The 24,241-nt window shown below is 45.8% G+C and overlaps 1 protein-coding gene across 12 annotated transcripts in view; it reads left to right on the top strand.

The window, feature by feature from the left end:
• The window catches only part of PDE4D (phosphodiesterase 4D), a 628,032-nt gene that overhangs the window by 552,592 nt on the left and 51,199 nt on the right, over positions 1 to 24,241 (top strand). For 11 of the 12 annotated variants that reach the window (XR_014539630.1, XM_083576112.1, XM_083576107.1 and 8 more), the window contains one exon: positions 19,501 to 19,613. Coding sequence is in view for 11 of the 12 variants with exons in the window: in XM_083576112.1 (XP_083432238.1) it covers positions 19,501 to 19,613 (113 nt within the window). In the remaining variant the exon portion in view is untranslated. Of the gene's footprint in view, positions 1 to 19,423; positions 19,614 to 24,241 lie in introns of all 12 variants that reach the window. The other variant, XM_083576110.1, reaches the window with a different exon arrangement.

Here is a 24,241-nt window from a genome sequence, read left to right as displayed (position 1 = left end):
GGCAGATCGTTGCACCCCGGTGGCGCATATGCTAAAGACGACCCTGTGGGAGGTAGTCAAATGACTGGGATTAACCCGAGAGTTCCAACTTGCCAGTTGCTACATTCCAGCCACACGAAAGTCAGAAATTTGTACACCCACACCCCTCTAGGAAAGTAAGAGGCGTTATCATAGTTCAAAGATGCATTTAAGCCATGCAAAAGTATTCAATGAGGATTCAGTGAAGGGTTTGTAGTCTGGAGGGAGCAGAGGTGACCTTTTGGAGAGTCCTTAGCTCCAGATAGAGACTGGAAAGACTGGGATAGAGACATTTAGGGTCTGATATTTTACACTCCTGATCTGCACACAAAGAGGTATAAGCAAGCTTGGGTTTACAGGTTTACAAAAGCATGAAAAGTATTGGGGGGGGGGAGAGAGGAAATAGGCCCAGAAACATGCTGACTATTGGAAGGACAGACTGACTGACTTTTAGAGAGAGAGACAGAAAATTGGTGGGAGAGAGCGTGAGATGTTCCATCTGTCGTGGAGGAAGCCATGGCTGGCTGACGGGAACAGGGAACGGGAGCCATCATCCACGCTGCAGTGTTTTGTTGCAGGTCCCACTTGTATTACATAATATCCTACAGTACAGAGGGTTTTCCATATTGCTGGGAGGTGGAAAGTGGTGATAAAACGAATGTTTGGCTGTTTGTAGCCAAGGTTACTGCCCCATGGGGATGCTAGATAGAGAATGGTTTGAAATGATATCATACAAGATACTTCGCCAAAGTTGAATCATTGCTAATAAGCTGCCAGAAATAATGAGAAAACAGAGGATGCTGAATGAAACCACAGTGGCCTACTAGTCTATTGCTTGGGAAAGATGCCCGGTTGGTCTTGCTATGCGCCTCTGCTGCTTTACATTTGGCAAATACCTTTGGGTCCTTCGAATTCAGTGGCTGGTGAAACTGGAACACTTCCTACTCTTTGTATGTTTACGCGGAAGCAAGCCGCCTTGATTTCGAGCGGACTTGCTTCTAAGTAAGCAAGTTTGGATTGCAGCCTTGCTGTGCATTCCAGAAGCCGGTTTCAGTGTGTGTAATGGGATTTACTCTCTAGTAAAAGTGTTTAGGGTGGGAGTCTTATAGTGCAGTCTTATGATGCATGTTTATTCAGAAGCAATTCAGTAGCATTATGGCCCACATGCACTAAATGTGCACACTGTGGAAGTTATCTTTTATAATGGTAATGCCTGAAAACATGTGACAATTTGTATATAATGCCAGTAAGGAACAAAGTTTGTGTTAGGGGCTGAAGGAACATGGAGCTGCCAGTGAAGAGGGTGTCCTTATGTTCTGTTCTTTCGCTCCTTCTCTGTAAAGTGTAGTAAAGCTCACCAGGGACCCTAGTTTGTTGCTTTCTAACAAGCCACAGTTTCTAATTCACGGTTTCTAATTCTAAATCCATGGTTAGTTATTGGCTTGCTGACTTCTTCAGGAGCAACAAACCATGGTTCAGATATAAACTTGATGCCAAGGCTTCCTGGTTTGTTTAACCTGCTTGCACCAGGGGAGGAGAGAAGTGAAAGCGAATGAACACCAACCTGCTGCTCATTCCTAATAAACGACAATAAGCAAGAAAGCCTTGCCTGGTAATGCAGCCGTTGTTTCCAGGAATGCAGAGGCAAGGACAATTCTCCCAAAGCACTACTACTTGAACCAGTCTTAGTTGTATTGCCATTTTTTTTATTTTATTTTTTGCCAGCTAGCATTGGCTTCTGGCCTTTTGTCTCATACCATTCCTGTGTCGTCTTCCCCAAACCGACCAGCTGGCTGCAGTATTGGTACAAGGGGTTAAAACATCTCCCTCATTTCTCAGCATATATAACTTTATTCATTCTGTGACCAAGTGGAGTTTGGAACAGACCTCAGTCATCTCTGTAATTTCAGCAGGAGACAAAGGGCATGAGCCCTACCAAAGTGTAATAATGGTTCACAGAACAGTGTTCAATGTATTGTGCACAAAGTCTATTGAGATAAAGGCAGGATCAAATTAATTCCATTACTTTATGTCGGAGTGGTTAAGAAAGCCTACTTTATAATCACTCATTGATTTCCAATATTTCATAGGGAGTAGGGGAATGCAGCCACTTTATCCGGGCCAGTGGTGCAGTTTTACTCCTCTCCTTAATTAAATATTTTTGTTAAAATGGTCAGTTTCCTCCTGTCTTAAGACCTTGGAACTTTATTCCTAAATATTCCTTTTCATTTATTTTGATGGGGCGGCGGGGAGAGAAAGAAAAAATGTGTTGGTGTCAACTAATTGTGGTTTTAATGTGCATAAAATTTGCCAAAACAACAGTTGCAAAAATAGATACAATTTCAGGTGGCAGTTCTGTACCCACTTACCTGGGAGCAAACCCGGTGGGAATTACTTCTGAGTTAATATGTATAGCTCTGTTGGATATAAAAATATCTAGACATGAAATACAAGTTTACAATGGCTACAGTGTTCATCCCTGGCTATAATGGTCCCTGTGACTCTAATGTCAGTAGCTTTTATATTGACTAGTTTCTGTCCTGACCATACAAAAGATTTTCTTAAGCCACACTGTTTTGTCAGTGTTATTGAGCTCTGAAGGCAAATGCCTAGCTTTACAGTGGCACCTTGGGTTACATACGCTTCATGTTACATATGCTTCAGGTTACAGACTCCGCTAACCCAGAAATAGTGCTTCAGGTTAAGAACTTTGCTTCAGGATGAGAACAGAAATTGGGCTCCGGCGGTGCGGCAGCAGCAGGAGGCCCCATTAGCTAAAGTGGTGCTTCAGGTTAAGAACAGTTTCAGGTTAAGAACAGACCTCCGGAACGAATTAAGTACTTAACCTGAGGTACTACTGCATTTTATTGCATTTATAAACCCATCTTTTTCCAAGGAGCTCGGGGGGGGGGGTGTACATGACTCTCCCCCTCCTCATATAATCCCCTAAACAACCCGGTGTGGTAGGTTAGGCCAAGAGGCAGTGGCCAGTCCAAGTGAGCTTCATAGCTGGCCAGATTCTTGTGGATTCCACAAACTGAACTGGGCTTTTGAGGGCTCCTTCCTCAAAGCATATCAGCACCAAACCTAGCTCATTGTATAGCTGAACCTCTGACATTACTCCAAAGTCCTGGATTTTCATCTACATTGTCAACTGTTTCTGTTTAATTGAGGATAGACTAGCCTTCCAAATGTTGTAACTAACAGGTGGGGTATGATGTGTTTTTTTAGCCTATTAATTTCCATTGAGCAATATCATTTTAAACAAATGTTTGTGTACGTAGGTGATCAGCTATAATAAAAAAACATTTTTCTCTCACTTTCAAACTTTCAAAATTTTGCTATCTACATGCAGCCCTCCACCCTATGCTCTGGCTGAAGTGAAGTAAATGTTAGACTCAGAGTAAGGTAAAGGTAAAGGGACCCCTGACCATTAGGTCCAGTCATGACCAACTCTGGGGTTGCGGCACTCATCTCCCTTTATTGGCCAAGGGAGCCGGCGTACAGCTTCTGGATCATGTGGCCAGCATGACTGAGCCGCTTCTGGCGAACCAGAGTAGTGCATGGAAACACTGTTTACTTTCCCGCCAGAGCGGTACCTATTTATCTACTTGCACTTTGACGTGCTTTCGAACAGCTAGGTTGGCAGGAGTAGGGACCGAGCAACAGGAGCTCACTCCGTTGCGGGGATTCGAACCGCCAACCTTCTGATCGGCAAGCCCTGGGCTCTGTGGTTTAACCCACAGCGCCATCCGCGTCCCTAGATTCAGAGTAGATGCATTTAAATTAAACTTAAGTTAATAATGTCCACTGACTGGCATTGCACACAACCCTTAATGCCCATATGGGCCCCTCCCTTCTTAAGATGGCAAGATGTATTATAACACTTATTTCAGAATGATGTAAGGAAACCTTCCTGCATTTTGGGGTCTTCCTATTCATTCTGCTGTCCTATCCTGACAGCACCACCAGTGTTTTTTCTAGAATGAACACAGTTGTGTTCAGCTCTTTACCAGGTGCTTGGTGCAAATTTATGGGGCGAGCCTTCACAGATTGCAAGAAAGGTAGAAAGAGTAATTAATCTGACAGCTCTCTCATTTATTTTACTACCTAGCCTATATAAAATGTGCTGTTTCCTGACCTTGCACATAATTTATAATGGTATTGTAGTTTAATTCTGGCACACGCAAAAAGGGCTTTTAAACATAGACTCTCTAACAATTGTATTTACCTTACACAGTGGCAAAAGCAGTTATTATACAGGAAATAAATTGTCCAGCTTATTCCCTGCATGGGTAGTGCCGAACATTTCCATGAATTCACAGTACTGCAGTATATAAGGGAAAAGGATATCATATACCAACTTTTAATTCTTTGCTGTATGGGGGGGGAATGGAAAGAGGGTGTGATCCTATATTTAACAATTGATCAAACAGAGCAGTATATTCACAGCTGTCAAAGAGAAGTCCATTTAAATCACCTTTCAGTGACCTTGCTTTATTTCCTTGCAGCTAAGCAAGTGTGGGCATTTAACCCTTAAGATGTATGAGTGCTAGACAGCTTCTATTTCCAATAGCAGTCTTCTCTGGCTGTCAGTCACCTGTTGGCCCACAATACAGATCCTGACTAAGCACTGGCAGTATCAGGGCCCTGTGTTCTTGGTGCTATGAACCTCCAGGAGCTGCTTGCTGGGAGGTCCAAAAGCCTTGCAATTAAGATGGTCAGAAGGTTGCTCACTGGCCAAGGTTACCTTCTGCAGTGACCGGAAGCCACACAAACCAAAGCTCAAGTGTAGCTCTGTGGTTGAGCCCATAATTTGCATGCATAAGATCTCAGGTTCAATCCATGGCACTTAAAACGTTCTCAGGAAGCTGGGTCAGGAAGTGCTTCTAATGCCACATTCCAAGATGTTGAGCAAGATGGACCAATGGGCCAGGCAGCTTCATATGTGGGATGAAAGAAGGCAACCTGTGGACATAGGAAGATGCATTACATATATTGATCCATCTGGTCCATCTGCCTCAGTCCTGCTGACACCTGCTTTATACTACATGGCTCCCTCCAGATGTTTTGAACTGCAGCTCCCATCAGTCCCAGCCAGCATGGTCATTGATCATGAATGATGGGAGGTGTAGTCCAAAATATCTGGAGGGAACCAGATCAGGAGGGAAAGGGTTGAATCTGGGACTTTCTGCATGCAAAGCATATTCCCTGGTGAGCTGTGGACTGACGTGTAGAGGAGAGAATTAGGCTGAGGGAAAGCTCACCTCTGAGAGGAGAAAGTGGCAAGGCCAGCTCTGGATAATGGCAAGGCAAAGTCTCAGACTCAGGGGTGTGTGGCTGTCTTGGAGACTTGAGATAAGAATATAAATTTTGTCCGCCTCCACCAAACACACACATTATGTATTGAACTGGTGACAAAACTGTCGATTCAGTTTCCTTTAAATTGCTTATTTGGGGCTGTGTCATAAAAGGACATTAACCTATGAATGTCTTCTGTCTCTTAATAATTTTGGAGAAGAGCCTTATTTTAGCAAGGTCAACTCATCAAGCAGGGCATAAGGAAGGTTATAGTTGCTGGAAATCCTCTCTCTCTCTCTCTCTCTCTCTCTCTCTCTCTCTCTCTCTCTCTCTCTCTCCCCTCCCCCATTTTTAATAGTAGCCTCTCAGACATTTGCGACTCTATCCCCTTAAATTTGGTTTCCTGTAGCCCTCATAACATGCAAGTGTGAAGCAGTGTACAGAGGTAACTCGGGTTACATACGCTTCAGGTTACATACACTTCAGGTTACACACTCCGCTAACCCAGAAATAGTGCTTCAGGTTAAGAACTTTGCTTCAGGATAAGAACAGAAATTGGGCTCCGGCGGTGCGGCAGCAGCAGGAGGCCCCATTAGCTAAAGTGGTGCTTCAGGTTAAGAACAGTTTCAGGTTAAGAACAGACCTCCGGAATGAATTAAGTACTTAACCCGAGATACCACTGTACTCATGTTTTTATTTTTGCAGTAGCCTCAGTCTTCTTCAAGGGTGTATGTAGCAGAATCCTTCAGTCAACTCTTAGCTAAAGCAAAGCCCTTGCATGATACTTGGTGGAAATCTTTGATTGATCCAGACAGATTCAGAGGTTGTGAAAGGATACTTGATTTATGAGTAACATGGGCCTGTGAAAAACTACTGCGTACACTTTGCCTCAAGTAGCCGGCATGTGAGAACTACAACTTCATGTCTGACACAGGCATACCTGAAAGCTCCATCCCTTTCTCAGAAATGGGGAAAGAATACTGTCAGAGTATGCTTTTCCCCTCTTCTACTTCTTCTTCAGAGAAGTAGTCAGGTTGCCTAAACGACTATTGTGAAAGAACCAAAATTTGGTTTGGACACAAGGAATGAGAGGATTTCTCAAGCTTTTATTCCTGACGCACAGAAGGAGCAGGTTGATTCCTTTTGTGGTTTTATTCCATGACGTGGGTCAGCGGCCTACCTGTCCTGTAAAACAAACCATTCCCATCTGGCCCTTTCTCAACATTTTATCAGCTGACCAATAACTGAAACTTGTGGTGACTTCTCGCTGTTTTTTAGCCTCAAGGCTAATTTCTTCAGGCAATAGTAGAAGGAAATGTAGCGAAGCCAACATGTTGACTCACAAGCATGCTGGCCATCAACACAGATGAAATATCTGACTAATAAAAGTGCAGAGTCCTTAAAGCACTCTTTCATGTCTCTCACATCAGGTGGCTATCTTTCTGGATGGTGTGCAGCATAACCACTAGAATGATTGCACTGCTGTGTAGAAAGTGCAGTCGGGAGCTACAAAGAAAGGACTCACTCAGTTTTACAATTATGCAGCCACTTAAATACCAGGAATAGAAATGGACCAAAAGCCCCTAAGACTTAACACAAAAAATTGGGACTGCACAGGTCACAGGCTGTTAGCTGAAATTTTGCTCTACCAGCACACTATTCCACAGTCAGGTTATTTGGGGGACATCCTGATGGGTGGCAACTTTTATTTCCTCTGTTCTCGCCCTAATAATTGCTGCAATGCTGTAGAACAACAAACAAAGACTATGCGATGTTCCAAACTATCCTTTGTTTAGGGAGCAGGCTCTTGTTTCCCCATTTTCCTCTTGTGTCCCCCCCCCCTTTTTGAAAAACGTCTCACAATATATAGCAGCAGCAACAACAGGATTCAGAGTAGCACCCATAGTCCTCCCTTTAGAAATCCAACTCTTATTTTCAGTAAATCAAGCTTATGAATCAGTCAGTAAGGGGGACCTTAGATGATGTGGGAGTCCAACTCCTATTAGCCCTAACCAGCATGGCCAACGGCTATTGACCAGGGATCATGGGCTCTGGAGTCCAACAACATCTCAAGGACCACAGGTTCACCATCCCTGGAGCACATTAGGCATTCCTTTCTGCTACTTGCCTCAGATGGTATGGTGTGATTACAGTAGCCGCCTAAGATGCAGCACCACTGGGTTGGATTAAGAGCCCTGCATTTGACATAGGGCTGCTAACTTCTTTAACTCTACACATGATTGACAATCTGAGAAGTTTGCATGGGGTTAAAACAGATTGGCGCTATGGGTTAAACCACAGAGTCTAGGACTTGCTGATCAGAAGGTCAGCGGTTCGAATCCCCGCAACGGGGTGAGCTCCCATTGCTCGGTCCCTGCTCCTGCCAACTTAGCAGTTCGAAAGCACGTCAAAGTACAAGTAGATAAATAGGTACCGCTCCGGCGGGAAGATAAACAGTGTTTCCGTGCGCTGCTCTGGTTCACCAGAAGCGGCTTAGTCATGCTGGCCACATGACCTGGAAGCTGTACGCCGGCTCCCTCGGCCTATAGAGCGAGATGAGCGCTGCAACCCAAGTCGGCTACAACTGGACCTAATGGTCAGGGGTCCCTTTACCTTTTAAAACAGATAGAGAGGGAATCCTCCAGTTTGCTAAACTGTCAAATTACCCTTGTTCATTATGCTGACTCTTCTCCAACTGATATTCTCAAGTTGCAGTTTCCTCGCTTCAGCCTTCTCTATTGGACCTCAGGGGAGAGGTCATTTTGGACCTGTCTCTGCCAAGAACAAAGGAGCAAGCAAGTCTCCCTTGGGCTCCACCACAGTTAGACTAGGAAACTGTTCTATCCAATAATGAAAGTAAGAGTTCTTATTTTCCAGTTTAAAGTCCCTATGTATTTGCTTCCCAAGACTTTCCTGCAGTGCAAAAGTTCAAGTGTCTGTTGATGCATATAAACGGAATATGCTATCAGAACTTTACTTTAACATTGGCAGTGGGACAACATACCTCACTGCACCCAAGAGCAGAACGAAATGCAGGCTGTGTGACACACACAGAGCTTAGGAAATGCAGGGCAGGATATGTGACGCAGACAGCTCTGTCTTCCGACACCTTGCTGCTGTTCTGTGGCTCCACTTCGTCTGAGGCATCTGCCTCACTACACCTAATGATAGGACTGGCTCTGGCACTCTAGAACTCAGAACAGGAGCACTCCATGCCGTAACTCTTTGTTGCAAGTCCCACCTGCACTTAGCTGATCTTCAGCTTATCGGAAAAGGTCCCTTTTCACATTTGTGGATCTGTCTCCACAATGCTTCACTAAATCAACCCATGCCTGTATAAAAATGCAGCCTTCAGCCGTATAAAATAGGAGATCCTGGCAGTGTGGCAACTCTTGCAAAAGAGGGGCAGCTACTCCTCTTGCCCTTGAGGCGATTACATTTTCTTCGGGACAAGAGGGAGCTGTTTTGACATACTCTGTTAAAGTCATGGGCAGAACTTAAGGTGATGTGTGTCAAGGGAATCTTGTATGTCATCATATGCACACACACACACACACAAATCCCACCTTGTTTCTGGTACAAAGATGATAGCCATGCTGGAGAGCCAGTGTGGTGTAGTAGTTAAGAGCGGTAGTCTCGTAATCTGGGGAGCCAGGTTCGCTCCTCCACATGCAGCTGCTGGGTGACCTTGGGCCAGTCACGCTTCTTTGAAGTCTCTCAGCCCCACTCACCTCACAGAGTGTTTGTTGTGGGGGAGGAAGGGAAAGGAGATTGTTAGCCTCTTTGAGACTCCTGAAGGGGAGTGAAAGGCGGGATATCAAATCCAAACTCTTCTTCCCCTCCTCCTCCTCCTCCTCCTTCTTCTTCTTGGAAGTGGTGTTCTAAAACCTCTGAAGAGCACCAGTTTCCGGACAGTTAGCATAGCAGGACTTGAATAAAGCTCAATGAAACAGCCAGGTCTCAAAGCAAAAGTGGGTACATCCCCTTTGCATGTGTTGGGTTTTCATGCCAACCAGAATCAAGCCCTTCAGAAAAGAAGTGTGCTGCTTCCTCTGTTACTTGAGTCTCCACTGCCACTTATCCCTAAGCCTCTCCAGGTTAAACTGCCCCTTGCTCTGGAAAGCTTGGACTGGATATTTCCTTTTAGCTTTTTGGGACTACAGAAGGGAAGCTGAAACACTGCTATTTCTCTGCTAAGCCCCTGTGAAAAGGCAGTGCCTCCAGATCTTCTTTGCCACTTCCATTATCATAGGCTTACCTACACTGGAAACAAACTGGGTTAACAGCCCTTCCTTCTCTCTAGTGAATTGCATCTCTGTGAGTGAGGGTAGGGATTTGCACCTAAACTGCAATTCCTTGTGTTTTTGGGTAACGTTGTTCCAAAACAGGAGATTTCTACTTTAGGTAAACCTTTAGTTACTGTTCAAAACCAGTGAGCAAATGAGCAAATTATGACCATGATTTTACCTCTACATTTTGCTAAAATGATACAGAACCATTCTTTAGTTTGCAGTTGCCAGGAGCAACAAAAGGCAAAGAAAGAGAGAAAGATGACCAGGTTATGCTACAGATCATACATAGGTGCATACATACAGTTGTACCTTGGTTTTCTAACAGCTTAGTTCTCTTAGTTTTGGCTCCTGAATGCCACAAACTCAGAATTGAGTGTTTGCAAACTATTTGGAAGCCGAGCGTCCGACCGGACTTCTGCGACTTCTTGCAGCAGCCAATCAGAAGCCGCGCTTTGGTTTCCGAATGTTTTGGAAGTCGAACGAACTTCCGGTATAGATTCCATTTGACTTCCAAGGTACGACTGTACTTCTGGGAACTCCTGCAGCCAAGCTGCTGTCAAATATATTCGCTCAGATTAAGGTAAAGATAAAGGGACCCCTGACCATTAGGTCCAGTCGCGGGCGACTCTGGGGTTGTGGCGCTCATCTCGCTTTATTGGCCGAGGTACAGCTTCCGGGTCATGTGGCCAGCATGACTAAGCTGCTTCTGGCAAACCAGAGCAGCACATGGAAACGCCGTTTACCTTCCCGCCGGAGCGGTACCTATTTATCTACTTGCACTTTGACGTGCTTTCGAACTGCTAGGTTGGCAGGAGCAGGGACCGAGGAATGGGAGCTCACCCCATCGCGGGGATTCAAACTGCCAACCTTCTGATCAGCAAATCCTAGGCTCTGTGGTTTAACCCACAGCGCCACCCGCGTCCCTCCGCTCAGCTTACCGAAGGGTAAAACTACATGGAACCATAGAATTGCAGAGTTGGAAGGGACCCTGAGGATCATCTAGTCCAACCCCGTACAATGCAGGAATCTTTCCCCCAGCCTTGGGCTCGAACCCCTGACCCTGAGATTAAGAGTCTCATGTTCTACCCCCTGAGCTATCCCAAGTCTGTGTTTGGTAATGAACATGGGATTCCTCAATCCTTTATTAACTCTTCATGTGCAGAGAGGAGAGGATTGGGTGTCTGGAGGGGAGAAGGGGGGGTCCCTTGTGCCCATCCGCTGGCTGTCATTTTCCCTCCCCTTCGACATCAAGTATATTTGCCTCCCATTGAGAAGTTCCCCTATTGCCTAAAGTGACAGATGGGCAGGAAGAGAGCTGGTTTTGGTATCACAAAACATGTTAAGGAAGAATAAATTGCCTTGAAACAATACTTAATGTTTGTAAAGAGTTTTCAGATGTTCAGAGCAGCTCACAGGCATTGTCTGGTTGCAGTCCTTACAACAATTGCGTAAGGTGTGTGTGTTTCAACCTTGTTGGCGTCCTCAGTCTCGAGAGACAATGGAGTGTGCCTCCAAGGGTGAAGTCAAGCTGCATTTCCCTCTGGACAACCTTCTGAGAACCTCATGCTGGTGGTGGGCGGGGCCAGAGGCAAAGTGGGTGGAGCCACAAATGTTAATTATACCTTTGGTGCAGTAGGCTAGTTTCACTCTCTCCACACACACCTCTCTCTATCCTCCACCCAGTCCATCAAAAGGCATCAGAGTTCAAGGGCAGGTTACAGGCAAGCAAAAAAGAAAGAGTAGTTTTCCTAAAGCGCAAAATATGTCCATCCCTTAGGTGACAGGAGATCCAAGGAGTTCTTGATTTGCAGCCCAGCACCTTAGGCTGCAATTCTGGGCACCCTTTCCTGAAAGTAAGATCCATTGCACACAATGAGTGTAGACATGTCCAGGATCGAACTGTTGGCCCCTGTGCTATACCAGCACTGCAAGGCAGACGGAAAATGTAACCCACTGCTAAATTGTGGGGTTGGAGCAGTGATGACATCTGTTTGAAGAATTATACCAGAGAGGGAGGTGGTATTATTTTTGAAACATTTAAACAAACGCCCAGTCTTTTAATTGCTTGAGGGATCTTGATGAGATAAATCCAGTGTATTTCTGAACTGCGTATCTTCTGAAACTTTATTATTGAAAAAGGACAACTGTTACGGAAGCCCTGTCCTTTTGATAAGTAATAGGTTTGTTTTTCTCAATAAATCTGCCGCTAGAACAGGATAGTGAATCTAGGGCCCACCAGATGTTGCTGGACTGCATCAATCACCTCATCATTGGCCATAGGAGGCTGTATTTTTAAGCTCAGTTTTCTGTCACATTGTGATCAGTTTGTTCTGCTTTGCTTTTGCTTTTAATATCTGAGTGTATTATAAAGTGGCTTTAAACAACAACAAGACAACAGCCTTTTAAAGTTGAGGTAGTTTAAATCTGCTTTAGTGCTTTAACTTTTGTATGTTTTCAAGTAGGGTTATAAATTTTTGTTTTATCCTTTCAAGGTTTTTTTGTTTGTTTTACAATCAAGCGGCGCATACATTTTATGAAATAAATAAATTCTGTAGGATGAGGACTACTGTGGGAAGGAATTGTAACAGCTCTACCTGTTTCTAGATATTGCAGCATGGGGCCCTATCCTGAGGATAGATCAGGATCAAACCCTAAGGCTTGCACACTTTCTCCCTCTCTCTTCTGTGTTTTAATGCAGGGGACATTTTAAAATGCAGTCCATTTTACCATCTCATTCTGCTCCTTGTTTCCGCTCCAAGGATAAACAAATCACAGACACTTCAGTCGAACAATTTTCTTGGAAGCAAGTTTCCTTGAACTCTGTGGAACTGATAGTGGCTTTACATATTCATGTGCCTCTCTAATGACTTGCAATGGAATGGGAAAACTGACTCCACTGAAGAACACTTCACTGGAAGTGACGTGAGGTGATACACAAATTCTGTCTTTGACTCTGGTCCTCGATGTCTCCTTCACACACATGCAAGTCAAGACTGGATGTTTAGGTCATCAAGGAATAAGCATGCATGGTCAACTTGCCCTCAGTTCCACCGAATTTGGTGAACAAACAAGCTTAAGATTGCAGCCCTCTGTCATATGATTAAGAGTGAAGTTGGCTGCTGCTGCTCTTTTGATTCATAAACTCTTAGAAAAGTCCCAGCTTTAAATTATCACAGGACATTTTATTTTATCTTTTGGTGCGCCTGTATATTTGGAGGACACCTTTCTATTCCAGAGAAGTGAGCAACTTGGACTGTTGTTAATGCTGTAATGAAAATGATACTGGAGACATAGTGAAATGGTCTCAGCTTGGCAACTCACGTGCATCATTTTTGTTAATACATTTCTACCCCAGCTCCGAGTTGCTCTGCAACATTTGGCAGTCGCTTTGTAACATGGACAAGCATTTATTGTTCCTATGGACTGAAGCATTCTCTTGGTTATTATGTAAGGATTGTATAGTTGAAATGATGTACAAACCCAGCAAAATGTGCATTAATATGCCATGGCAGCTTGCCAACACTGTACATTCCTTAAAAGTGGCCTAATGTTTTGGTGAGTGCATTAAATGTCATCTAGAAAAAATTAGAAAGGGTATTTTCAGGTAGCGTTAACTTTTGTTCAGTTCCACAACTTTGTTCCTGCAGCCAGTCAGTCCACTGTGGCAGTGGGGATGGAGGAGAGATTCAAAATATACAGTATTTCTTTCAAACATTTCAAGCATGAAGTCTAAAACGATTGACTCAAGTCCACAGCTAGTATCATTTATGGACTGTAATACAATTGACCCTTGACAGTTTCTGAAGGCTATGTGGCTGGGAAAAACAAAAGCTTAATTTCTTATAGCAAAACGTTTTGGGCCAGATTCAGCTACTCCGTTCCCTTAGTGGAAGACAGCACAAAGATTCCAGCTGGAGCAATGGGGCCTTGTCTCTCCTTGCCACCCTGTGCACCTACTTCAGCTACCCCCAATCCACTCGGAAGGTTTGATCGATCCTCCAGAACAGTGAGCCAGGAGTGGGGAGAGGAGAGGGAAGATAATTCTATCCGCAAGCAAATGCTTGCACTGACTGAACTATGGCATTCGTGTTAAGTTGAACTCCACCCTTCTGCCTCCTTCAGCTGCCTGCTATGAATCAAAAGGTGGTGTAGCCAAGGTGGCTCAGAAAATGAAATATTCCAAAGAATTGCATTTGCACTAGTTGAGTCATATGTATGGTGTTATCCTCCAGGTTTAGGCTATGTGGTGTTAAGGTATCAAGTCTATAGATTCAGAGGTTTTCTGTTGTTTCCAATGTTCTTGGATTGGACAACATCTCTGTTGAATCATTGATAAATACTGTATAGATAAATAATAATGCCATTGGTAAATACGTGGTGCAGAGCAAACTTATATATGCAGTAACAAAGTACTTAGCCAGCTCTCAACACCTTTGTATGACCAAGTTTTTATTATTTTTAAGAAATTAAGAACATAAACATCAGAGCCTTGCTGGATTGGGTTATACTTCCTCTCTGAAGGAGCTGGTATGTAGCTTGGGGGTACTTCTGGACCCTTTGCTATCACTTGAGGCTCAGGTGCCTTCCACCAACTTTGGTTGGTGGCCCAGCTGCTCCCTTATCTGAACAGGGACAGCCTAACTACTGTTGTCTGTGCTCTAGTAACATCAAGGTTACATTACTGCAATGCATTATAGAAGAATAAGAAGAAGAGTTTGGATTTGATATCCCGCTTTATCACTACCCGAAGGAGTCTCAAAGCGGCTAACATTCTCCTTTCCCTTCCTCCCCCACAACAAACACTCTGTGAGGTGAGTGGGGCTGAGAGACTTCAAAGAAGTGTGAGTAGCCCAAGGTTACCCAGCAGCTGCATGTGGAGGAGTGGAGACGTGAACCCGGTTCACCAGATTACAAGTCTACCGCTCCTAACCACTACACCACACTGTAGGGCTGCCTCTGAAGATGGTTCAGGAACTTCAGCTGGTGCAGAATTCGGTGGCCAGGTTGCTCACTGGTGCAAGTCGATTTGAACATATTACACTGATCCTGGTCTGACTGTGCTGGCTGCCAGTTAGTTTCTGGGCCCATTTCAAAGTGCTGGTTTTGACCTATAAAGCCTTATATGGCTCAGGACTGCAATACCTCTAAGACTGCTTCTCCCCATATAAACCGACCCGGACCCTGAGATCTTCCTCTGAGGCCCTTCTTCATGTGTCTCCTCTACAAGAGGTCTGGAGGGTGGCAATACGAGAATGGGGCTTTTCTGCAGTGGCTCCCCACTTGTGGAATGGGCTCCCCAGGGAAGTCCGTCTGCTGCATCTGTTATACACCTTTAGGTGCCAGGTGAAAACGTTCCATTTCAACCAGGCTGATTAATACCCTATATCCTTTTAAATATGTTTATGGGAGAGAGGATTATTGGGTTGTTTTGTTGTTGTTTTATTATTATGTATTTTGTGTTTCTTTCTTGTACTTTTATGCTGTGAACCGCCCTGAGATCTTCGGATGAAGGGCAATATACAAATTTAATGACCCATCATCATCTAGGCCAGCATCCAGTTTTCACAGTGGCCAACAAGATGCATGTGGAGAATCCCGCCAGTGGGGATATCTTCAGTCAGTTTCTTTGCACATTTAAAAATCTGTCCGTAGGCATGCCGATAGCTTGTATCTTCCTCCACCAACAGTGGTGCAAATTTCAAAAATGAGTGTTGGCTGTGTAGCTAAAGCCTGCTGGGTTGCAGTGCCCATAATATTGGAGCCCTGTGTCTCTCGCCAAATGTCATGGGGCAGACTGTGTTACTCAGTGATGAAAAATGCTGCACATGCTCAAAGTCAGGAGTGCCAGCTTGGCCCTGCAATCGTGGGTGCCTAGGGCCGCAGATGCCAGCAGCGTGCATGGCCCTGGCACTGAAATTTGGGGGTGCCCTGCCCCTTCATGGGGAATTTTGGGGGTGCTTGGGCACCCAGGGCCCCAGGGAGTTGGCACCTATGCTCAGAGTAACTTTATAATCTCATTCTGCATTTTCCACAGTGCATTTTCCACATTTTCCCTGCATTGGAAATAAGACCTGGGATTTGGTCCCTGGAAATCGTGGCTTAGATTCTTCCCTGTCGCCTAGGCTTCCTCTCCCTCAGTTGCCAGGTGACACCTGGGGGGTGGAGGAAGCAGAATCAAATAAACCCCAGTTGATATTGAGTCTCTGAGGTAAACTTTTGGAAGAGATTCCCGCCGCCCCTCCTTCTCCCAAAGCAAACTTTGTGATGAACACGTCATTCACACACCTTCCGTCGGGGATTTGGTTTAAAGTAAACATACTGCAGTATTTGGAAATGCCTTTGCCGCTAAATCTTTGGCTAGACTGACTTATATACATTGCATTGAAACTGACTGTGCAAATATTAACTGTAATTCTCAGGACGTATGATGGTTACCTAAAGAAAATACGGGATATAAGCTGTAAAGAGAGCTAGTGTCGTCTGGTAGACTCAGGGTGAGAGATATGAAAGGCTCAGGTCCACACATCATACCTCCGCTATGGATCCATTTGGGTGACCTCAGTTCCCTCCGTGAAATGTGAGAACGCATCATCCCTCCCTCCACGAGTTGTGCTGAGGCCAAAAGAGATTATAGGCATGATCCAGCAAAAGTTACGCACACAAGTGAGCCGTATTGATTTCAGAGGGGCATTTAATGACGTGCTTAGCCCTCTTCCTCCACTGAAGCCAAAAGGGACTTAATAGCACTTATCTTGGGCTGGATTGTATCCAGAGATGGTAAAATACTTTATCTATTAAGTGTGCTATATATGCGATTAGTAGCGATAGCAGCATCAGATAAGAAGTGGAGAACAGAACACTTAACAACACAATGTTCTGTGATCTGAAGAGGACTGGAGCAGGTAGGAAATGCAGGAAGGCAAATAGGGGCCAGTCAATGCATCACTTAGTCCAGAGCTTTCCAAACTGTGCGTTGCAACACATTAGTGTGTCGGTGTGTCGCACGAATCCTCCTCCCGGGCTGAAAAGGGGTTAGTTTAACCTCCGGTTTGCTAGTAAAACTGAATTACTGTGTCGCGAAATGATGCAAAACTGAATTACTGTGTCATGAAATGATGCGTGTCTAAAAAGTGTGTCACCAACATGAAAAGTTTGGAAAGCTCTGACTTAGTCTCTTGGAGGGCCACATAGAACAGAAACTCCCCTGGTAGTTTATAGACCAGGAAGTTCCTGGACTTTGAAAACCACAGACAGAAGCTTCCTCAAGGCCCTTGGGCATATACTGGCCATGTGTTTGAACAGGCAGTGCCATTGGGGGGGTGCACGGATGTCTCTCCCCCACCCCCCAGAGAAACAGCTTGTCCTCCACCTGCCCCTCCCATTGCTCATGTAACCTCATGGTTACTCGAAAGAAAGGCAGTTTTCAAATGCTCCCCCCTTCCATGCTCTTTGCACCTTCTTTCCCATGCTTGTCAGACTCTGAGAGGGTACACAGCGGAATAAAGACGCTGGAAGTTTCCTGCCCATGGTGGGCAGGTCTTATGCATCTGTTACTGTGTGCAGTCCAGTTTCTGGCATATCACTAAAAAGGCTGGAGACAAGGCCCTGGGAGGAAAAAGCCAAAACTTGTATCCTGTGTGAAGCAGCAGGTGAATGTGACTGCCTCTCCTTACGGAACAAGAGTCGCACTGTGCCCAGGCTTTTCTTTGAGGGCTGGGCGAAGGGACTGCCTCTTTCGGCCGGCCTGTATGTCCATGGAGAAGAGGTCATCTTGAGTGCCCCACCAAGGCCCCGTGAGAAAGCAGCAACGTGACCCCTTTGCCAAGGACACGCACGCTTGTGTGGAGAAGGGGAGGGTCAGCAGCTCCCTGGCAGAGCATGCAGAGCATCTGTAGTCCAACCACAACTGGGGGCCCAAGGTTTTTGTTTTGTTTTGTTTTTATTGAAGGATTTTCATAGAGAACAAGGGTATAAACGTCTCCGTTCTCAGTTCATCGAGTCAGTTGCATTCGGTGTGAGACACTGCTGTCATAGAAATTGTGAGGTTGGGGGTGGCGAATTGGGGAGAGCAGGGGAAGAAGGGAGGGTAATGATTTTCCATTCTTTCGCTTAATGTACGTGTAGGGTTTTTGTGTCAGCATCACTAGGTTATTTGTCTGGTTACATAGGCTGTGTGCATGCACGGAACCTGGATGCTGAGTGCATAAGTTGGCACTGGAAGCGCATCAGTTTCATGCCCAGTTACCCGTGATCTGGTCACCTCCAGTTTGGATCACTGCAGCAGGTTGAAGGACGGGCTGCGTTTGGAAATGGTCTGGGAACTCCCCTCAGGTGCAAGGGATGGAGTGATTTTTATCATATTGCACCAGTGCTGCTTCATCATGCGTAGGGACCCAAGGCTGAACGCTAGCAGATGAACCGCTGGTCCGACTCAGTGCCAGAAGGCAGAGCCCTCTTCTCCCAAGTAAGAGGCCTTCTCCAGCAGAGACATGTTGTATCCCTGGGCCCAAGCTGCTCTAGTTGAGCTCTTCCCCTCTGCTTTGGCCATCTGGGCGCACGTTGCACGCCAAGGACCTCAAGGTTACGATATGTCTTTAATCTTGTTTATGTCTCTCCTCCTCCTCCTCCAGGCCCAGGGCAGCGGCAGTGGCGCTGGCCGGGGCGATCGCTTGTGGTTATATAATGAGCTCACTGTCTGAGGGCGGGGAAGGGCGGGTGCGGGGGTGGGAGAGAGGGGGATTTCTTGGCCACGTCACGGCCCTCGCCTCCCCGCCCCCCGCAGGTGGCCGCAGCCTGTGCGCAGCGAGCTGCAGGAGGCTCCACGTGCGCGCCGCCCGAGCCCACTTGCAAAAGGGGAGGGGGGCGCAGGCAATGCAAGCCTTGCGCTCCCTCCCTCCCGTGCCGAGTTCTCTCTCTCTTTTTATCTCCCCCCAACCCAGAACTGCAAACCGGGGCAAAACACTTCCCGCTGCACCAAACGCACAAAAACTCCGGCGGCGGCGGCGGCAGTTCAAAGGCAGGAGCGCCCAGGCGCGCTCTCCTCCCCTTCCTAGCAGGACTTATAAAAAGAGGGAAAGGGGGGTTTGCTTAAGAGCCTCGAAGACTGCTCTCCGCAGGGGGAGGGAAGGAGGGGGCTCGTGAAAGAAACGGGCTTCCCCGAGAGTCGAAAGCAGCCGCCGCAAGCCTGGCTTCCCCCCGCCCCCTTCCCGCTTGCGCTGTGCAAAGAGAGAAGTTGAGCAAACAGGAAACGCGGCGGCCGCGCACCCGGCAGCCTCCGCCACCGCTCTGATTCACTGGGGCTTGCAGCTTTCCCGAAGAGGGAGGGGTGGCGAGGAGGTGTTGCCCGCCCTCTTCCAGCCCCGGGGAAGGAAAGCGCCGGGCTGCGTGTCGCCCAAAATCTCTGGCTCGCGGGAGAAAGAGCAGGAGCCCCAGCCAGAGAGACGCGGCTCCGTGCGCCCGCCTCCGCCCTGCGCTCCGCGAGCTGAGAGGCTGCGCCGCGTCTCTCTCCTTCTCCGAGGACTCCGCGCCGCGCCTCCTGCTCCCTTTCCCAGCTCAGTCGCCACCAGCGCGCGCGCCCTGCGGAGCTCTCCCGCCAGGGAAGAGAGGAGCTAGAGAGAGAGAGAAAGAAAGAAAAAGAGAAAAGTGCCTTTTGCCCGGACTGGCTAAGGAAAGGCTGGAGCCGCTCTCGTTCTTTCGTGGTTCCCGCCGGAGCCGCAAGCCCGCCTTTCTCCTCCATTGCTGGGGCTGAGCAATATGAAGGAGCAGCACTCATGTGTGGGCACTGGGCATCCCCCCATGGCTGGGTATGGCAGGATGGCCCCGCTGGAGCTCGCTGGTAGCCCTGTGAAACGCTTGCGAACTGAGTACTCCTTTCCCTATCTCTTCGCAGAGGAGGCCTACCAAAAACTGGCCAGCGAGACCCTGGAGGAGCTCGACTGGTGCCTGGACCAGCTGGAAACCTTGCAGACCAGGCACTCCGTCAGCGAAATGGCCTCGAACAAGGTAGGACAAAAACCTCCACCCCGATCCCACCTGCTTCCCCAACGCCTTCGCCTTGCCCGTGTTTTTGCCTTCCCGCCAGCAAAGTGGCCGGCGATCTCGAATGCTGGAGTTCGTTTCCAGCCCCGGGGCCTGAATGTTGCAAAGGGATACCGCAAACAGGACATTAGCAACAGTTTCCACCACCCACCCAGCTTAACTTCTCGGACTTCCCCCAGAATGGTAAATTCTGGTTAACTGGGAAAAGAGAAAAATGCTGGCTGGCATTTCGATGCCCGGGACCACGCGGATGTTGCAGAAAACTTGCATGCATGAGCAGCCCTAATCCTGCAATAGCCCATCTGGGAGCATCCGTAATATTAGGCAGCTGCTGCTGCTGCTGTGCCAAGAAAACTTGCATGCCTTCTTGGCTGTGGAGGAAGCTAGTAGCTTGTACGCATTCATGTTTGCAAACTTAAAATGTGCATGGAGCACAGTGTTATTGCAATGTGTCTCTCAGTGTGTTATCTAACTTAAGTGAATCAGATCTAAACGCAAGCCTCCTTCAGGCTTCTACTCGGGTGTAGTTCTTGGTAAACTCCATGGGACTTCTGGGGGTCAGACTTAAAAGTTGGATTCTTGCATTCTCTGTTTATCAGCATCACTCCATCCTATGCATGCTTACTCTGGATGTTAAGTTCAATAAAGACTTACTTTTTGGTGAGCCAGCAGAGAACTGCAAAACTTTGCAGGGGTTTAAAATGATTGTTTAAGATCCCCTTTTTTATAAAATCGTATCTACGAATGAATCAGATGGCAGAATTGAAAAGTCCTGCATACATTTGAGATGGGCAGGTCCATCATTTTGACCTTTGCAGTTGTATAATAAAGTTGGAGAGGGGGGAGCAAAACTGGCCTGGCTGGGGTGGGCGGGTCAAAAGAGGTGGTGTAGTTTGGGTTTCAAAGCTTCACATGCCATTTAAAGGTTGTGCGTAATCACTGATCAGTGTGCTGCCATTTTAAAACAGGATGAGGTAAGATGCACACACAACATTTACGTACGGCACTTTGCTGTAAATGTCAACCACTAAAGGTAGTAGGAGATGTGGTTACAACTTGTTGTAAACACCGAGGAACAGAGAAAAGCAAGCAAAGCCATCCATGTGCATGGTGGAAACAGATTTGTTTTACACTTTTTGGTGTAAGTGATTCTTGTGCGCACTGACAGAGAGCAATTTCCATTGATTTCACTGGAGCATACTTTTGAGAAAACATGATTAGGTTTGAGAAACAAGTTTTCATTGTGGCACTAAAATCACCAAGAATGCTGACACACACCTTGCTCATTCAACAGAAAAAGTTCCCCACTTTCATTTTAGGCTCTCGGTGAAGCTGCTCATTGGGTGACCTTGGGCCCCTCACTGTCTCTCAGCCTTACCTACCTCATAGAGTTGTGAGGAAGAGAGCCATGATCTTTTTGGAGGAACGGTGCAGTATAAATGCAATGGCAAACCTAATATCACTTCTGACTGCAGACTTGATCTACACAGGCAGGGGAAAGAGGGAGGGAAGCCTCTGACTCTTGCAAGCTCCTTGAGCTTTTGATTGTGCAATGTAACACATGGATACAGGAGTCACAAGTTCGTGGATTCTTTCCCATGCTTTCCTATTCTTGAGATACCATTTATGCTCCTGCAATAAAAGTGTCACATATTGTTTATGCTGTTAACATGTCTCTAATATGTGTGGATGTTTTCTGTGGCTCTTGGCGTTCGACTGCTATGAACCCAGATTTGATTATTGCAATCAAACTTGAGGATTTGATCCTGCACCTTCATAGACATGTGCCAAGCAGGGCAGCTTAGCACATTGTGCAATAGCGGTCGCTGGTTTGCCACCAAGTGTATATTCAAAAGAGAAATGCAGCCGGGAAGGCTCCTTGGTGAATATTGCACACATTAGCAAGCAGATATTTTTCCACTGCTTTCTGACTTTTGAACAAGGCTTGCTGCATAGAATTAAAAAATTGCATGTGGCTTTTAATTACTGGTGAAAGCAAAAGAGCAAATGTTTGAAGCAAAATGCAGTCTCATTTGCAAGCAGTGCAATGGGTTTTCTGAATTGTTTATTTGGGCAAAAGCTTGTTTCCTATATCAGTATGTGGCTGCTTTTCGTATTAGGGTTATGTTTAACTAACAGTAATAATAGTAAGTTGTGATATTTTCATGTTAATAGAAGATAGGTTTGTTTTCAGTAAAAAAACAAAAGGTACACTATAAACATTATAGTACTGTAGTTTATTTCCTTGCAAACATTGCTTAGCAATGGTGTTGCTGCCTACCTTGTAGTTAGCTTGTAGACAGGCATTTGCAAAGGAGTTGTTGTATTTTGGATGTGTTCAGTAGTAGAAACTCCAAATACAGTGGGTAAAGAAGCATTTCATAAGAAATCTGCTCCTCCCATTGCTTCAGAAAATTGATCATATAGCCAAGGTTTCCTGTATGAGATGTACAATAAGCTAGGTTGCTATAGCCACTCTGAAGGTCAGTCTGAATGATGGCATTCCTTACATCAGCCCTGAAAATTTATACTGCAGTCACACAATTACTTGACTTTATTTTGTCCATAAAATGGGAAATGTGGGTGTTTTAGGTTGCAATCCCACCTGGGAGCACATCTGACAGAACTCTGAGAGGCTTACGTCTGAGTACGTATGTATAGGATTGGACTGCTCATTTCTTTCCTGCCAATTAAACGCTATGTGCCAATATCCCAAGCCACGCTAACTAGCACACTTTTATGCATATTTATTCAGGAATAAGTTCCACCATGTAGGTGTTTAGGTTTTTTTTAGATTGCAGCCCAAGCGTCGGTGTTAGCTCAATAAACCCCTATTACCAAGGGCTACTTTTTATTTGCACATCACAAAAGGAAGTTCTTGGGCACCACCAGCACCAATTTTTTAGGCTTTTAGTCCTCTACAAGTCTGTTTTCTAGAGACCCATGACTTATACTGCTTTGTACAGGAGAAATTGGCTCTAAAAAGCACAGTGTGCGTGTGTGTCCCCTGCACAGTTCATTTCCCTTTGTTGAGAAGGCAGTGTTGGCACAGGGTCTCTTTGCATGGTATCTTTGGTTGAAGGTGCCCGACATTCAAAGTAATCCTAAGTAGGTTTTATGCGTTGATAGGAGATAATGCTGTTTAGGGCTTAGTCATACTGTGTGCTTTAGTTCATGGGCAGATGTGCCTGTGTGGGTGCATGTGGATGTGGGTGCATGCATAAGTCAGATATCTTCTACACACACACACACATACACAGTGCATCAAAAATACTCAAGTGCTTTTGACTTCTAAAAAACAGCCATGTAAATAGATGGAGTTCATATTTGGGTAGCCAGGGACATTTTTTTTTTGAGAAAGGCTGCCCTTCTAAGCAACTTTTTCTCAGGGCATAAAGATGTCAGTGGCAAGCATTTCACAGTGGCAAGATAAGCAAGAGGAGTTTTTTCCAATGTGGAAGGGGGAGCAATCTATTGCGGTCCATTACATGAAATATATTTCTGCATCACACCCAACTTTTTAAGCTACATACAGAGATCTCAAAAAGAGTGCGGAGAATGAGCCACAGTGCCTGCTCCCCCTTAAATACGTTGCAGCCCGCCCTGCCTAGTTACTCCATAACGCTAGCTTGAGAATTTATTAGGGTGGAGATCTTAAACATTTAATAGATCACATATGTGATGCGCAGAGAAATATGAGGATGCCACCGGATGCACTGGCAAAATCATAATGTGTTCCCAGTATGTTTGCATATTTCAAAAAGTAAAAACCAGGACACCCTCAGCTTTTTAAAAAGTTGTTGAGCTTTTTTAAACTAAAAAAAAACATGGTTTCTCAATTGACGTATGCCGGCTCTAAGTATGTAAGCTCTGCATTTATATGTACATGCATTACACAAATATAAACATACAAAATACAGACAAACATACCCGCATGGCTAACTAAGCATGGAAAATTGCACTGTGGCTTGCAAAGAACGCACTGCATTTACTGCTGGGGAGAGTAAACATTGTAGAAAGAAGGTTGTTGTCCTCCAGCACAGTATTCCTTTAAATTTTTCAGCTGTATGAATTATCACCTTGGGTATTATTGACATACGCAAACAATAGCAAGGGGTAACAGTAACGTCGTATTTTTTGGCTGCCTGCGGAACGAAAGACACAAATAAGCAACACCTTTGAGATCTTTGAATAAAAGCAGAAGCGAAAAACTCTCCCTTGCAAATTACTCTTTTTGTAGGCATACTTCCAAATTTGGCTTTTTCACAAAGGGGTACTGCCCAGCAGGCCATCCCTGTTAGGCTGTGTTGATCTTGCTGGCTATAGCTGCTGTTGTCAAGGTCATCGTCCAAATACTAAAGTTAATGTTACTATCTATATGTGCCAGTACAAACACACCCTCCCCAGACCGCCAGGTGGTTGCACTGGTAGGGCTGTTTAGCAGGGTTGTAACCATAGGAGGGTCACATCACTGGCCCCAAAGAGCAGCACTGTACATGCCCATGAATGTTACTGGGAGAGATGTGGTATGGGGCAGGGGAAGGTGTCGCACCTGCCTACGTCTGTCTGGGATTGTGCTCTTAATCTCATTT

Source organism: Podarcis filfolensis, assembly GCF_964270895.1.
Source record: "Podarcis filfolensis genome assembly, chromosome: 11".
NCBI classification, from domain to species: Eukaryota; Metazoa; Chordata; class Lepidosauria; order Squamata; family Lacertidae; genus Podarcis; species Podarcis filfolensis.
This window is presented reverse-complemented; position numbering and strand designations above follow the sequence as displayed.